General features: G+C 43.6%; 1 protein-coding gene across 5 annotated transcripts in view; it reads right to left on the bottom strand.

Annotated features, from left to right (window-relative positions):
* The window catches only part of Ano4 (anoctamin 4), a 319,024-nt gene that overhangs the window by 94,804 nt on the left and 206,220 nt on the right, over nt 1-18,000 (bottom strand). For 3 of the 5 annotated variants that reach the window (XM_085683401.2, XM_085683402.2, XM_087901926.1), the window contains 2 exons: nt 11,627-11,727; nt 8,514-8,558 (listed from right to left, as the gene is read on the bottom strand). In XM_085683401.2, coding sequence (XP_085539527.2) covers nt 8,514-8,558; nt 11,627-11,727 — 146 coding nt within the window. Of the gene's footprint in view, nt 1-8,513; nt 8,621-11,626; nt 11,728-18,000 lie in introns of those variants that run through there. The other 2 variants (XM_087901927.1, XM_087901925.1) reach the window with 2 other exon arrangements.

The following is an 18,000-nucleotide window of genomic DNA, read 5'->3' as shown; positions in this document are numbered from 1 at the left end:
ATGCAAATCAATAACTGTAATACAATGGCTAATTAGACTTAGGGACAGAAATCACAAATCATCCGAGTGGATGCAAAGAAAGCCTTTGACAAGGTCCCACATCTCTTGCAGACAAAGGCCCCGGAGAAAGCAGAAACAGAAGGAACATAGCTCAGCAAAATAAAGGCTGCGTGGGGCAAATGCACACCCACATTCTGTGGAAAAACAGGAAGCATTTCCTTTAAAGCCAAGCGCGAGATGTCTATGCTCGCTGCCCCCATGCGGTGCTTTGCCTTAGCTAGGACCTTGAGAAAAGAGAAAGAAAAAAAGGGAACACAAATAGGATAGGAAATCAATGTGTCCTTAGCTGCAGGTGGCAAGACCCTGCACTTAACAAGCTCTAAAGGCACCACCAGAAAATTATTAGAGTGGGCACACACTTTCAGCAAAGTCACACAATAAAAAAAATTATCAACGTATAGCAAAGAATAGTTTTTTTTTCTATAGCAATAATGGACTTGCCAAAAACACAAATGAGAAAAAGCATAATAAGGTCAAAAATAGATCTAGGAACAAGAACAAAATATAATGGCATATATGCATGAAAATACCCTAATAAAATCCAACAGTTTGAATGCTAACAAAAATGTAACATCAATTTTGACTTTAAAAAAGAACTGATAAGGTATCACAGTTGTTTTTTTTTTTTTTAATAGTTTGCCTATCAACATTTCCTTTTGAACTGTACACCAGGAACCTCCCAAGTTCACCAGTGTAAGCTCAGGGACTTCCTTAACAGGACTCAGAAATTAGACGTCCCCCATGAAGCTGGTTGCCTGTCCCATGGCTCTAGGCTTGATCTCATCTGATTGCCTTATAATTCATTCCAGGAAGAAGCCATTGGCTGGGAGGTTTTCTGTAATGGAGTTTTTTACCTGTCACCCACCTCCAGCTTGCAGTACTAATCAGGTTGCCCTCTGCTGAATCTGGGCTCTGTGTGTGGAGGGACTAGGAATTCAGGCCAGCTGGGTAGCAGCTCTCCGCGTGGATGGAAACAAATGAAGCCATACAGGAAACCACACATAAATACTCAACGGGAATGAAGTGGCAGCTCCCAGCAGCCAGCTGTGTCCCCACAATGTAAAGAGAGAGCCCAGTGGGGCGATAAAAATGATTAATTAATTGAAAAATGAAGGGTAAAAGGAAGAGAAGGGAGCTTGGCTTGGCAGAGAAGGTGAAGCTGCTCCTTGTTTATCATCATGCCTAAATCCTGTCTCTGATGTCTATCAGCAATGTCGCCAACCGTCCTGAGTCAGGAGTTATAAAACAGGGCGATAGCAATAGCAGGCATCATCGTGATCATCACCGTGATAATCACCATCATCACCATCATCATCACCATCATCACCATCATCATCACCATCACCATCATCATCATCACCATCATCATCATCATCATCACCATCATCATCATCATTACCATCACGATCATCATCACCATCATCACCATCACTATCATCATCATCCTTTTCACCTTCAGGGTGGTCAGGAATTTCATAAGTGAAGGTATATGTGAAAAGCTTTGGAGAAGTTTTCAGACACATAGCAAGCATTAATGACTTCTAAAGGAACAAGACTACTGGGGTAACGAAAGAAAGCAAAAAGGACTGGATTTTAACAACACTATAAAGCTGTACTCCAAGTACTTGGGAGACAGAAGCAGGAAGATCAGGAGTTCAAGGCCAGCCTGGGCTACCTGAGACCCTGTCTTATAAAACTAAAGCAGACAAACAAAGCAGAGCAAAACCCACAGTGGAAGAAAGAGATTCAAAAGGTTTTGATAAAGCTGAGACACTTGCTGGGTTTAGGAGTGCTGGGCTTTCCCTGGGGAGCCTGCGCAGAAGCAGAATGAAGCCTGGAGTGCCCAGGTTCTAGAAGACCCACTCCCTGATCTGTGCTTCTCACAATGACAGACGATGACACCCACACTCAAACGAGGCCAGTAGCTTGTGTGATTTGTCCTGCTTGGCAGAACTGCTCCCAAAGGTGTTCTCTCTCTAATGCCAGGAGGAGGAGTTTGTCTATTATGCTCTGTGGTGCAAGAGCTTTGGGAGTTAGAAGCATAGCGGTAGGACTTAGGTTTGGAAGAACATTCTGGAAGAATCAGATGGGATCAATTAACCATAGCAAAAGTTAAAAGGTTAGAGAGCTGCCTCGGGTAGAGGCAAGAGAGAGCAGATGGGGAGATGTGAGAGCAAAGGAACAGGGGACTCACGTGGCTGCGTTTGAGGACAAGAAGGGCTAGGCTGTCTTACTTATAGAAGTCAAGAATGACTTTCCCCCAACAGCCGGCAAGGATGCTGATTTCAACCCTCCTGTGGTATAAAGTGGAGCTGTGTCAGCAACCTAAAGAAGCCTGGATGCAGATTACCTTCCGGGGAGTCCAGGCAGGAGCCAAGGCTTAACTCTACCTTGATTTTGGCCATTGGAGACCTTGAGCCAAGAATTCAGTGTGCATGCAGACATGGGGCTGGAGAAGGAGCTGAGATTCCTACACCTTGATCAGCAGGCAACAGGAAGTGGTCTGAGACGCTGGGCACAGCTTGAGCGTACATGAGACCTCAAGCCCACCTCAACAGTCACACACTTCCTCCAACAAGGGCACACCCACTCCAACAAAACCACACCTCCTAATAGTGCCACTCCCTGTGAATTTATGGGGGCCAATTACATTCAAACGACCATAAACCCCTTCCTACTCACCTTCAAATTCATGGCCTCTTTTGTCGCTAATTGTTATCCTGTGCCTATACATATATACAGGTACATTCCTAAATATAACCTGTTAATTCCATATAATGCTACTTGTATGTGTATTTTCAGGGCTATTTGGCACTGGACAACCTATTGGTGTGTTATTCCCCTCTTGCTCCCAGAATTTTTCAGCTGCCTCCAGTTCTTTGTGCAGGGTTGAGGCCTCCCAGGCTTTCCCCTCTCTAGTTGGGTATGGTCATTGGTGTCCTCCTTGTTTGGCTCATGACTGGGTGGTCATGCTGGTGAGACTTTATGGTTGACGTTAATAGGAGACACAGTCTCACAGCAAACTCTGGGATCCCCTGGCTCTTACATTCTTCCAGCTCCCTCTTCCCACAATGTTCCTTGAGCCCTAAGTGCAGGAGGAAACCAGGCCTTCTGTAGTAACACTTGCTTTTCTCTGGACCGGCATATTACAGACCCATGCTCTACCAGTACATTTGGAGAGATGATATGAAGGAGAGAGGCTAAAGGTGAGCTTTGTTGGTGGTTTTCTTAGCAGAGATAGCTCATAGGCCTTGTTTTCTGGGAGTGAAGTCTTCTGGCCTGCCAGCAGCCAATAGGAGGCTTGGGTTTCCCTTTCCTCTTCTCAGAACCAAGACCCACCATGCATTCACCCCATCTCCTTGGATAGGACTTAGGTGTCTTTGGAAGCAAATGCCACTCTTTCAGGTTACAGTGCTCCTATTTGGAGCAAAGCTTAAATACCTTAGAGATGGATCCAAGTGCCTTACAACATTTGCATAAATTAAATTTTAATAGTAGGGATGGAAAATTACAAACCGCTTCTCATTCTGTTATAATTGTAACATCTGTATAATTGTTACAATTCTGTATAATTGTAACAATCATGCCCATCTGATATAATTGTAATAAACAGAGCCTGTAATGCATAGGGCCTAGCATTCCCTCCGTCTAGTATAATAAAGGAAAAACCCAGGCAGAAAGCCCACAGCAGGCATGGAGGGAAATAGAGAGTTAGGAGACTTCAACTCTAACTGCCCACAGTAATCACATTTGTTACTCTGTAATATTTTCTGAAGATTGTTTTCCAGGATCATTTTATCCTGGAAAAAAAAAATCAAGCAAAGAAGAGATGATAAACTCTTCCCCATTTATTGAACAGATAATTTATAATGCCTGTAAACCTGCCTAGAGATTAGAATCAAAGCCGTGTTTAATAGACCAGGCACAGGTATTAAAAAGTACTTATTACAAACACATGAGTCTGAGCTACATGAGGATGGTTTATGGGAGTTGGGTGAGTTTTCAATATAAAGATGCTTAGAAAAGGTGTTTTATTTTCGCGAAAAACGAAAACAAACAAACAAACAAAAAACCCCAACTTCAGATGTTTATCCTTAAAACAGAGTTGGGTTGGACAGCCCACTGATGAGTTAATGGGATTAGATGCAATTTATGTAGATGAAATTAAACAATACATTGGATGACCACATACAGTATGCCAGGAGAATTTCAGAAGGCTGCAAGTCGAATGTTTCCTTGCTGGGGTGCTATTAATATCACAAGCGGCAGCTGTGCCTTTAGACTTGCCTTTCAGAGTTAGCTACGAGGGGTGGATGCTCCTCAGCACTTGGATCAGTCTATCCTGGGGTGAATCGCTGAGAGGAATACGGATCACACTTCCTTCTTAGCTGGCTTTTCAGTTAGCCACTAGCCACTGGGCTTCAGAAAGTCCCGTTACTCCACTGCATAGCAGCAATGAAGACCACCTCCAGAGCGCCTTACCTAGTGTTTACTATTGTAACTGGGGCTTCTTTTTCTTTCCTTCTGCCACATTCTTCCAGTGTGTTCCATGGTCAGTTGTTCCAAGAAGGCAATTTCTACGCTGAATATCAACTTTTGTCATGGCAGAGTTTAGTGGTTAGTGTTTATTAAGCCATTCTTCTGGTTCTAGAGTCAAGCTCAAGCTCACTCAAACTGTGTCCTCTTCATACTTGAAGGACATGGTCATAAATTAAGTCTAATCTTCCTCCCTCCTGTTGACTCCTGTTCTAATCCTTCCTTTCTTTCCCCTTCCTTCCAACTCCTTATCAAGACAGCAGTGGATACTCACTGCCCATGAATCCGTGATCCTAAAATAACATGTCTTTAGCACAGTATGTGCTGGGTGCCTATGATCTCAAAACTGGGGCGACTGCACAACAAGGATATCTGCATGTTCTGGGTGAGTCTGGGCTATATAGTAATTTCCAGGCCAGCCTGACTACAGAGTGAGATTCTGTCTCAAATAACCAAAAAGACACAGCAACGAAAACAGGGCTTTCTCCCCAGCACCATTTTGGGGTTAAAGGAAGTGTAATTGATCAACTGAATTTAGACTTACTGAATCAGAAACCCTGAGGATGAACCCAGCTGCCTGCCGTTTTAACATTTGCTGAGTAATCCTGATGCATATTTGAGGATGCTATTTCCACAGAGATGGCTACTACGGCCATCATTGGCGACTTGTAAATGTGTTAAACAGATTCTCGTTCATCGCCACCCATCCGAAGCTGGAGAATGCACACCTGTATGTAAACTTGTTTCTGGTGTTGTTGATGTCACCTGTTCTTCTTTCTCCTTCTGTCCCCAGGCTGTTCTTTCATTCTCTTCTGTCTCTTCTGGTCCCTTTAATGCAGGTTTCTAAGAGAAATTGCCACTAGGTCTCTTCTTTTCACTCTTGATATCTTTCTCAGAAAATCCCACACATCCTTCTGGCTAGGGCTATGGCTTCTATGCTACTCCTGTCCAGTCGGCTTCTCTAGCTTTACTTTTCCCTTGGGTGGCTTCACCACTAGTTCCAATGGCCTCCAGAACACCAAAGTTCCTGAAGTGTACTGAGTGATAATACAGAATTTCCTGTTTAACCCTGGCTGTCCTGGAACTCACTCTGTAGACCAGGACTGGCTTCAAACTCAGAGATCCTCTTGCCTCTGCCCCGCCGAACGCTGGGATTAAAGGGATGTACCATCATCGGCCAGCTGAGAAGGCAGAATTATTACAAAAAAGATGCTGCCTTCCTCGTCACACATGTACACCTGCTGGGTCTCCTTTCTGATTTTAGCTCCAGCTGTAGGGTTCCCACTCAGAAGTAGGGAAGGTTCTTTTCAACTCTCAATGTCCAAACACCTTTGCCTAAAATTTGACAATTTTATCTACTTCAATTTTTTTTTGGCCTATTCAGGAGGCAGAACAATGATTTAAAAATGGAAAGCTAAAGAGAAAATGAGAAAATGGGTAGGGGGAAGAAGGGAGAAAGAAGAAGAGAGCACAAGGGAATGAGAGCGAGAGAGCGAGCAAGAATAACTACTACACTTATTTCAGAGAACTTTCCAGCCATCAGAGGTGCTGCCAGACGGACTACGATGGCCCTGTTCCCAGCATGTCCAAATAGGAACTGGATGACCACACAGCAGAGGTGGAAGAGTCTCATGAAGGACTGGACTTGCTGACATTGATGTTTCACCAACTTTGAGATTCTGTTTCCCTCTACCGTCATGTAAGCCTTGAGTCTTTTCACCCATCTTCCATGGCTAAACAAATATTTCAGCCAAAAGTCAGTGTCCGCCATTCTAGCCAGACTTGTTTTTGTGAGTGCACATGTGTATGCATGTGTGTATGTGTGTGTGCGCGTGCACGCGCACACACCTTTCCTCCCACTCTGCTCCTTTCGCAGATGTATGAGTGTCATGAATTCGTTCATCCCACATATTAGGTCCTAGATGCTGAAAATGTGAAACAGCATTTGCTATCCTTGGATTCCCACAGCATCCCGGTGAAGAGATGGGATGAGGTGACAGGATAAAGGGTACCAGTGGGATGAAGGAACGAGGTATCTTTGACCTACTCAAAAAGTTCAGTCACGGGAGCTGAGTTTTGAGGTCCAGGTAGGTATTACCTCGGCGAGAGTAAACAAAACACTATCCAGAAGGACTACACAGCAAGAATATGTAAATCCAAGCTGCATAATGCACTGGGGGAGACAGGAGCGTTCACATAGATTAGGAGGCAAGAGACAAACGAAGAGAGTTCATCCAGGGCTGTGTTTAAGCCAAGTCCTTTTCATTTCATTTTGGCCATGGAGGACAATTTGCTTTCAGGAAGGAAGAGGCAGGAAGAGAAAATGATCTAAGGCAGGCAGGAGGTAAGGACGACTCAACTAAGGATGGCACTGGGCACGCACAGCATCAGACAGATTCTAGAAGTTACCCTGGAACAGCACGTGCAGAGTTCAAAAGGTTGATCAGGGGAGGGCATAGTGCCGTGTGACCCTGAGGCACACGTCACACAGATATGCAAATAGTGGCACGTGAGTGGAGACTCCCCGGAATCTAAATGGCCGCCTGGCAAATAAAGTCAGGGCTCGCTAGAATCAGAAGGCTCTCCTTTAGAAGAATCGAGAACAGAGTGGGGTAAGAGGGGGGACGGGAGGCATATACACACCTGAGATTATTTCCACAAACATCCCCCATTGAAACTCAACTAAGAGATATCATTCATGAACACAGGCTATGCATGCAGCCCTCAGGATCCTCCTCTGAGAGACATGAAGCGTTTTCATTGTAGAGAAGTGGAAACAGAAATGTGGGGTGGGGTCCAGAAATCCACACTTTAAAATTCCCTAGATAATTCTGATGCTGGGTGAAGTTTGAGGACTATTGACATGGGCTGGAGTGTGGTACAAAACTTCTACCGAAGAGCATTATACGGGAAGAGAGTGATCCAAACCACGGTGAGTGGGAAATGCCATATCTACCGCCTAGTGAAAGAGTTGCACAGAGAACTGTTGAGAAATCACATCTCGGTTTCTGCGGAGGCTGCTTCTCTCGCCATATTTTGCTGGTACATCATACTTGAGGATGCTCACCAACGTATGTTATTTACCACTCTACACAGATTATAAGTAGCATAGAAATTATATATAATGTATTACACATATATTCTTTATTACATATAGACTATAACCAGTGCATCTACATATTGAATCTCACTGAACTTAATTATCTTAATGGTTTTCAGAACGACCCAAGGGATCCCCATTTAAGCCATCAGTTCAGTTAAGTGGAGTAGGCATAGAAGACCAATTAAGGTTTTGAAATTAGAGGCACCAATGGTCACAAAATGAAGCCAAGTGAAGGATTTCACTGATGTTTCCTCCTTTCCCTTGGCTTCTGAGAGAACAACAAGGAAAACAAGCTTTGGAAGGATACAAACTGCAGTAAGAACTGCGTTCATCCAATGGGTTTTTTTTCCTATGCTGAGAGCCAGAAGAGCTCTCCAGTACCATCTTAATATTGTATCACCCAGACATCACCGATACCAAGGACTCTCCCGTGATGCAGGAGTAGCCACCGGTTTCTTCCACAGGGGCACCGCTTGCACTTCCAGCTCTCAAATTACAAACAGCAACGTCCAGGCTAAAATTTCTCTGATTGGCTGGGATTGGGGGCAATCGATTTTACAGGCCAGGCTAAATGAGAAACAACCTCAACACACCTGCAGGTGCTGGTGAGCTGTTCCCAGGTGTGCGGGTGAAGGGGCGGACTCCGCGGAGGACGTTTGCAAGGTTTTTCTGGGCTAATGTGAAAACGTGACTTTCGGAACGGGCTTGGCAGTCATTCTACCACCTCCCGTCTTCCTGGGCTTTGTTGCTCCTTGTCATTGCTAGCATGCAGTAGTCAGCAGCCAACCCCACGGGGACAGTGCGTGCTACTAACCTGCTCATGAACTTGTACCGGCGGGGCAGGTAATAGATTTTTCTCCTGGAAGAACAGCAAAAATGAAGCCAGTCGAGAAGAAAACCCATCGTCAGTTACAGTTTGAACTAGCAAGGAAGGAAAGGAGATTGGAGACAGAAGCCTGTAAGAGGTGAAGAAGAAAAAACTAGAGAGAGATTAACAGGGGGAAGTGTAGTCGGGACACCCTATGGAACGGGTTCCATCACTGGCTCTTTCTCTCATTGCTCTAATTGTCTCAGGGCTGCATCTGGCCCACAGCACACGCACAGTAGCGTGATGCATTGGGGAGATTAGTGTCTCACACTGGTTCAGGGGAGGTCTACTCTCATCCCAGGGAATTCAGAGGACTAGGGGCAACATACATAATTTAACCGACATGATTTTATATTAGGGCGATATTTACATAGCAATTTATGTTTTCTCAACACTTTTATCATAGTCTTGATAGAGGTACAAAAGCATGTATTTCACATCATCTACTGCAAGATCGTAGCATCAGTAGCCTGCTATAAATACCCACGCGGGCATAACCACCTGACTGCCAACAGGTAGACTAAACAGGCACAAACACAAAACCCTAGAAAACGAAAAAAACAAGAACAGGACACAATAGAGATATGCTATGTTGCTTCACTTTAGTTAATTTGTTTAAAGATTTAAATGAGACCTCTAGGTGTAATTTGAGGAGAGAGCATGCTCATTGGACAGCTCATCAAACCCAATTTTTCCCCATAGTTCAGGTGTCTAACAAGGGACCCACCATGAGATTGAGGTGGTTCTTGTGTACTCTGAATGGACATGGGCTACACTGCTTTTGCAAAAGGGGATTTTACATGTCAAATAGGATCTGCCACATCTGGTCAACAGTTGCAGCAAATACAAAGTCAGAGGTTTGGGCCAGGCAGAAGGAATGGGTAGGTAAAACATTTTCTTTTTAGGATATCGTACTCTGCATGGTTCTATATATGATTTTATATGATTCTAAATGATGACACATACTTATAAACCTGCAGATGTGGGTCACACGCTTTAGACTTTAGTTAATAATATGCTGCTATTGACCCATCAACGGCTATACACACATCCACACCAACATGACATGTTGTTAAGAAAGCTGTAGAAGGTGGGTATGTGGGACACTCTGTGCCATAGGCCCAATTTTCTTTTAAACCTAAAAATGCTCAAAAAACAGCCTATCATTTTTAAACTACAAATTTATGGGCACAGAGGTATCTAAAAGGCCACTTTATTAGAGATTTCTCACAAGAGGCTATTTTTACATTTATTTTTAATAATTGCAGCGTTAAACAGGAAACTAAGCCTGAGACTTAGAATCACTGTCTACTGAAACGAACAAATCATATCAGGTTCTTCGGAGAACTTGAGCTCAGCTAAACTGACGTCTGGACACGTTCCTGAAATGGTGTGGTGGGAGAATTCCACCTATGGAAACACGCGTGCCTCAGGTGAGAGCCACACATAAAACCGAGGACAGTACATGCTCATGGGGGTTTGCATCCATCAGGTTCTAAGAGGCGATGCTAGGCCCAGGTAAAATCAAATCAACATCAGTGAGGCCAATTACTGTCACGTATAACAGCGTTTTCTCCTCCAACCGTCTCCCTGCAGGAATTTCCACCTCTGAGAGTAGATTATCGCTCAAATTCACTTTTAGTTTTCTGCTTTCACCATCGTCTTAGCGCTGCATAAGGAACCTGCTCGCGCTACTTCAGGCAGAGCTTCTCTGCCGAGAGATGGACAAGTGGTCCATTTCTATCACGCGAGGTCAGGTCCTTCCGATGGGAAACCCTCCCAAGTACTAAGAGGTTTGTCTTTGTAGTCCATCACGCAGGTTTCTGTCTCCTAGGGTTCTTCATGAGAGAGGTGCGTTCTTACTAGAGGGGTTGTAAGTTTTAGGCTAGGGAAGGGATGTTAGTGTTTATCTAAATGTAGTTCAGAGTGCTTTCTTTCCCTTTTGTTTTTAAGCATAATATGGTACTAGTTCGTAGTGCATGGTTATTATGCCGTCAAGTCACAGAATTTAATTATTTTAACATTGTATCTTTTAGCACAAACAATTGTTTTTCTTTCCTTGTTACTGTGTATTTGCATGTGTGTGTGTGTGTGTGTATGTGTGTGTGTATGTGTCTGCGCCTGTGCGTGTGTGTGTTTGCCCTTGACTTCTCAGATTTCCTTCAACATTTTAAATACAGAAATAAATCATAAGTCCAGAATTGTGGTTATCTATTTGGAGAATTTAGCCTCCAGGAAAGCAGATGCTGGAAATCCCAGCCTTATTTTGACTTGATATTAGGCCAAAAAGACCAATAAACAAAGACAATAAAATGTTCTGAGAGACATAAGCTTATGATTGGAAACTGGCCTCCTGTAAATCTGTAAATGTGTAAATCTCTCTCTTTCCTCTCCTCCACTTCCTCTCCAGAGATTAGCAGACTGATTGTTTTCATAATTTTAACAACCCACTAAGAGGCATTTTGTAGACCTGATGCCATCTTGCCCAATTCTTGTCCTCTATCTTGGTCTTCCTAGCAAGAAAAAAACCCAAAATCCTTAACACAAGTCACTTTTGAAATGTCCTCAGCACTAAATCCCTTTGTCTTTTAGCAGATTCTATTGGTGATTCCATTTACCTTTGAACAATTATCAATTATTTGTACTTATATAGAATTTCTGACTTCTTCATTTTAAAAATAGGTTATTTTTAAAGATCACATTTTATGAAATTTCTTAAACTTATTTCTTGGAACAACTGATTTTTCTTTCCTGGAAGGTACTGCTCAGCAAAGACCATGGTATCTGGTGTCTAGCTTTTCAAAGCAGCAATACACAGAAATTCTAGAAACAACACGCTCAAAATGCAAATGCTACTTGGAAATGCCACTTGAGAGCAGGAAGGAGTCACTGTGGGCACGAAGATTTATTTGCATCTTCTGAACATCAGGGAAATTTCCTGCCTTAATGACTTCTCCAGCCTGTACTATGATTTTATTTGTTCCAAGAAACAACATCGTTAGGTTCACAGCAGAGCAGCAGAGAGAGGGCGAGCGGTGGGGAAACACAGTCCCACCTACCTGAAAGGCATCCTTACGTTCATTTGCTCTGCGTATCTTCCCAGGACTTCCCAGGGGGCGTGCAGTTTCACAAAGATGACATCACTGTTTACTAGAGAGGACTGAAACAGAAAAAAAGAAAATAGATTGGAAAATATATCCAAACCTCCCCCGGTTTAGACGCAGCTGGAACTCGGAATGTACGAACTTGGAGTTTATAATTTGGAGTATTCTTCGGCAATAAGTCAGTTCCTTAAAGTGTGCATATATTCATTTAGCCAATATGTCCCTGTTTCAAGCACTGGGGATCCGGCTGTGAAGAAAAGAAGAAAATGTTTACATTCTCCATAAATATTTAAAAGGGACAGACGCCAAAACAGGTTAAAAGAGAGGGATAAATTCAGGCAGAGGTGAGTACCATGAAGACGGGATGCCGGGAAAGCGCTGTGTGGAGAAGGCACATGCTACTTTAGATAAGAGATCAGAAAAGGCCTTTTTGTGGAGGTCACTTGAGCTGAAACCTGAAGGAGACGCAGGGATGGGCTGGGAAGAGAGCGTGGGATGCGTGCCAAGGTCTCGGGCTGAGAAATGAGTGGCTAAGGTGTGTGACGTAGAAGAGTGACGTCATAGGCTGCGAGAGTGCACAGAAGAGCATCTACGGCACTCCTAGGCTGTCGGATCCCACTCTTAGAACATAGGAAAGCCATCTTGATTTTAGTGCTCAGAGATTGCTGTGGTGTCTTGGTGGAGAAAAAATTTTAAGGGAGAGATTTGTTGAAAGGAGAGATGGAGATTCAGAACATGGTTCTGTGGATAACGCTCTCACCATAGAAGCATGAGGACTGGAGTCCATGCCCACAGAACCCACATAGAAGGCAGGTTGACATGACCCTGTGGTAATCCCATCACTGTGGAGGCAGGGGTGAGTCTGTGAGGTCTAGGCTCAGCAAGAGACCCTGCCTGAGCAGATGAAATAGAAAGGTGTCAAAGATACCTGGCGGCAATCGTTAGTTTCTGCACATGCTCACACCCGTGAACCCACACATATGCAGACAGCCAAACACACACATACATTACACACTCATACCCCTCCCCAAAAGAGTACAGACAAGAAGAAATACTCCTAGTCGACAAGATGGAAACAAAAGTTGGTGAAGGAGTACAGAGATGGAGGCACCAATAAGACAGGAGATCAGAAGCTGGTCTGGTGCCAGGCAGCCTTTTCCAAGGCCTGCATTGTGTCTTTGGGGGCTTTTAAATCGACAAGTTACTTGGATAGGGAAGTCAACTAGACCTTCACACCAGATAGGCACCCTACAGATTTTGGTCTTTGCCTATGGTTAAGTAGGACGTGAATGACCAACTGCAAACTCTTTGTTTGGGCTTTGCTTCCCATAGGAAGAGAAGAGAAATAGGAAGAAGTGAGGGAAGTCAAAAAGTCTAAACGTGTAAGGTGGTCACTTTCTGTGCGTGCTGTATGCCACTTACACTGCCTTTTTCTTAATAATTCAAGAATGTTAACTTTACCAGGTCCTCCTACCTCTCTCTGGTGACAGTTAAGTTCCTATACTCTACCCAGGCCCTGACCACTGTGCCCAAACTCCCCTCATCTGCCCAACTCCTAGTGCTGATAAGTAAGAGCTCCTTGGATCCTGAATTCCTTGCCCACCCTTCCACAGTTTCCTTAACTCTTGATGCTAACTGGTGGGCAGTTCCCAGACCACCAGCCCCAGGTTCCTACTCAACTAACTAACTCAAAATGTGCACATTCCAGGGAGAAACCAGAAACAGCTTGGGAATCCAAGACATGTCAACTCCAAAAATGATTAATCCCCATAATAGTAGATCCCAATGAGAATGACCTAAAGGAAACTCCAGACAGAATTCAAAGGAATGGTAGTAACTGCATTCAAACAACCAACACAAGACAAAATCAGAGGTGTGGAATGAAATGAAGAAGTCAATACAAGGAATGAGAACAAAAACTAATTAGGAGAAGAAAATCACCAAAGAAAAGCCAAAATGAAATGATGCCTGAAGTGGAAAACCTCAAAAATCCACATAAAACCCTCAGCAGGAAGAAAGCCCCACCAATGGAATGGAGCATGTGGGAGACAGCGCATTGGGACTGTAAGACAAGGCGGAGGGAGTAAAGGTCAGTGACACATTGATGGAAACCCACAGGGAAATGTTGGGAGAGCTACGGGAAATCAGCAAAAGCTGTAACCTTTGCATTATGGGCATAGACAAAGGGAGACTATCATACCAAAGTCTGTTGTATAATACACTTCCAGCAAAACCAAGGAGAAGAACTACCACACTTAGAGAAATAGATTCCTATCTAGTTGTACCTTGGTTCTGCTCACTGAACCAGAAAAGCATCTCCTCATGTACTGCAATTCAAGCACTAAAAGTATAGGACAAAGGGAGGAGAGTGGAAGCTATAGGAGGGAAAGGCCAAGATTGTCAGGCCCCACAAAACAATGCCTGATTACCCAACAGAAACATTCTAAGCCAGACAGCCCATGGAGAGAAGGATTTCATGCCCCCAAAGATCATAAATGTCAACTCAGATATTATACCCAGCAAACCCATCTATGAAAATTGAAGGAGAGATAAAAAGAGATTAAAGGAATTCATGACCACTAAACCGGAATACTGGAAAACTTCAGTCTGAGGAAAAAGGTAAACACATCAAAGAGGCCATAAGGAATAAATAAATGCCAGAACAGTTAATCAAAAGATATCTAGGAGAACACCACAGAATCAAAAACTGGACAGGAATTAAACACATATCTTTCAGTAATAACTCTGAATATCAATGGTCTCTATTCCCCAAATTAAAACACAGACTAGTAGATTGGATCAGAAAACAGGATCAATCTTTTTCCTACTTCCAAGATACATGCCCTCACCATCAACAACACAACAATCATAGGGTGAAGAAGTGGAAAAGGCATTCCAAGCAAACAGACTAGGAAACAAAGAGGCCTTCACAAGCCTCACATCTGACAAAAACAGACGTCAAACTAAACTAGTGGGGAGACCCCAAAGAAAAACTTACAGATGAAAAGTGAAAAAGACTCCTGCAGCCGAGAAAATAAGACGATAACCAACAGCTAGGATTCCATGAAATTCAAAAGCTTCAGTACAGCAAAGGAAACTGTGAAGTGAAGGACTAGGTAGTCCAAGGAAGAGGGAAACCATCTTTTCCTTCTATTTATGACAGAATATACTAGAGTCTAGAATACACAAAAAGCCTCTAAAGCTAAACATAAAAAAAAACAATTGAAAATGGTGTAAGGAAATGAACGGAAAATTCTTCTAAAAAGTGTTCTGCATCCTTAGCCATCAGAAGAGTGCAAATTAAAGCTACATATTTTAAGATCCTACCTCACTGAAGTTAGAACGTTCATCGTCAGGAATACAATAACAATAAAAAGGTCATGAATTTGACAAGCAGGGAAGTCTTACATACTGACAATGGGACTATAAACTTTGGAAATCAGATGTAAGGTTTCTAAAAAATAAAGTCTAGAAATAGAACCACCATAGGACCTACTTATAAAACCCTAACCCTAACCCTAACTCTAAACCCTAACCATGTTCCACTTCAGGGAGAGACCTACCAGACTTTATATGTTGCCATGGAGACACCTGCACATCCATGGTCCTTACTGCTCTATGTACAATAGTCAGGGAATAGATCAACCAAGATATCCACCAACATAAAAATGGATAAGAAAATTGACATATATACTAACAGAGGATTATTCATCTCTAAGAAAAATAAAATTTATAGGTAAATGGGTAGAACTTGGACAAAAATACGCTGTGTGAGATGACCCTGGTCCAGAAGGGAAAATTCCATATGTGGATCCCAGTTTCAAATTGTGTGTGTGTGTGTGTGTGTGTGTGTAGTTAGTTTGGAGAATAAGCAGAAGGCAGGAAAGCGGAAAGGAAACGTTCATGCAGGGGCATGTTAAGAGGGGAGGAAAGGAGGCTACAGAGGAAAGGAAAGGAGTGTGGGCTGCTGAGGGCAGGGGCGCCTAAGCAGGGAGGGGAGTGGACTGTGGGGCAGCAGGCAATCAAGGGAGCAAGGTGGAGACCTAACCCAAATGAAGGGAGCATAAAATATGGATTTATATTATCCTATAACCCAATTTATAAAGAATTAAGTAGGGGGAGGGAATATCGAGGTTTAGTAGATTGAGAAGGGACAAGGTAGGGAGGGAAATAGAAGGTAAGGATGATTGATCCTTAATCAAAAGCAAGGATGTATGAAAAGGCCTACTGAAACCCACTAGCTAACAAGCTAATTTCAAAATGCACCTTAAAAGAAAGCTTTTGAAGAGAATGGATCTGTATGGTGGACTATATCACTTCCAGAAGGTTTGGGCTATTAAGTGAAAGTCACAGTACAAAGCATGGGGATGCCTCCCTAGTAGATACTGGCTAGAGAGGCCCCAGAGGTCTCCAGAACAACACTGTTATTGCCATTGCCCATGGATACCCACCACGAGGACACAGGAAGACCCTATACTGAAAACAACACACTCTTTGGCTACAGGAGACAGAAACATCACTTTCAAACTGATCAGAAGACGGCTTCCCTATCATAAATGTTCACAGTACTAACGGGCTATTGAGGCTGCAGGGAGAGAAAGTACATCAGTGGTCTTATCCAGTCATGATCCATGCTACAATACTGACCTGCAGGCATGATGTACCTGCTGGTGCAATAAGCGTGGCTCTTACGGGATAACTGACAGATTTCCATTGAATTTGACACTCTCCACAGGAAAGAATTTCATGTCTGATACTGTAATCCTGGTCCAAACCTCATAGCTAGGAAGGTCATAGGTCCTAGAGTAGGACTTGGTACGATTACTTTGTTAAATGGCCACGCTGTCAAATTGTTTTCTCAATGTTTATGTGTATATGTGTAGACTCACGCTGCCGTCAGCTGTGGTCAGAGAAGATCCTTTTGGCAGTGGAGAGCAGCCAATAGAGAGAACCAGTCAAAGTGCCGAGGAGGCGATTCTGGGTGCTCAGCCCTACCTGGGACATCTATATTAACCCAACACCACCAAGGCGTGGGGAAGCCAGGGAAAGAGGAGGCAGAACAATTGTTAAAAGCTACAGGATAGCGAGATGCACTGTGGGACACTGTCTTCTGAACACGACAAGGCCATCACAATCAAGAACCCATGCTAGCTATAGACACCTGCATGAGATTTATATGAGATTAAGCCAGCCAAAATTGTGGCATACATGGGTAGATGTTTTTATTAGGACCCACCCCATTCTGAGGAGGTATTGGCAGTGAAAAGTAGCTGGGGAAGAGAGAGCCATCGTTTCCTGAAGCCACTGGAAGTATTCCCATGCTCCAAATTGCTGGCCCTACACTTAGTATATATGGGCAGCATTCACTGAGTGGGTTATAAAAGAAAGACATTGCGGTGGTGGTGCACACCTTTACTCGCAGCACTTGGGAGGCAGACACAGTGAATCTCTGAGTTCAAGCCTAGCCTGAACTACAGAGTGAGTTTCAAGACAGTCTAGACTAAACCCTCAAAACAAACAAAGACCTGAAGTGTGGAGGGGCACACTGGGTAGGATATAGGGGAACTAGAAGGGGAATGGTATGTGACTATGATCATATTTCATATGCATATGAAATTCTCAAAAGTAAAGAAAACTTAAAAAGAATGCCAACTTGGTTTTCTGGGCAGTCGATAAAACCAGAAGCTCAGCTTTATGTTCTCGCACGCCAGGGAATTACATTTTTATTCTTACATGGATGCTTTGCCTCTCTGTACGTCTGTGTAGCATGTGTGTGTGGTGCCTGAAGAGCCCGGGAAAGGGATGGGATCTCCTGGAATTAGAATTATAGACAGTTGTACACCATGTGAATGACAGCGTTCTCAGTACCTTCTCAGTGCAAGGCTGAAATCCCCAAAGGAGAAGGGCCAGCACCTGAAGATTTATTTGCTTTGCTCACTGAAATTCCAGTGTGGGAAGCCCACGATGTTTTTCCAGGAAACCATAGCTTGTGCTTACTTATTTTTGTTGATATTTAAATAACGTATTCACAGTGCTTGATGCTGACAAAGCGCTTTCACGTTGTCCCTCATCTCATCCCCACTCAGGCGCAGGAGAGCAGCCTTCCTGGTTGGTTTAGAGAAGAGAGAGGCCGATCAGCTGACGCACGACCAAGTAGAATGTCTGTCCCAGGTACAGCTGATCGCGCCCACAGCTCTGGGTGCCTTTGTGAACTTGATCTAGGGGCTCCTTAAGGTGCATGTTCTCTGAATTGACCTTCGATCAGCTTATGTAGAATAATCTTGAAAGAACATCCTACTTTAGAGGTCAAAGCAACAGAATACAAGGAC

This window comes from Myodes glareolus, chromosome 26 (assembly GCF_982192425.1).
Source record: "Myodes glareolus chromosome 26, mMyoGla1.1, whole genome shotgun sequence".
NCBI classification, from domain to species: domain Eukaryota; kingdom Metazoa; phylum Chordata; class Mammalia; order Rodentia; family Cricetidae; genus Myodes; species Myodes glareolus.
Note: the sequence above shows the minus strand (reverse complement) of the source record. Positions and strands in the feature narration are given on the sequence as shown.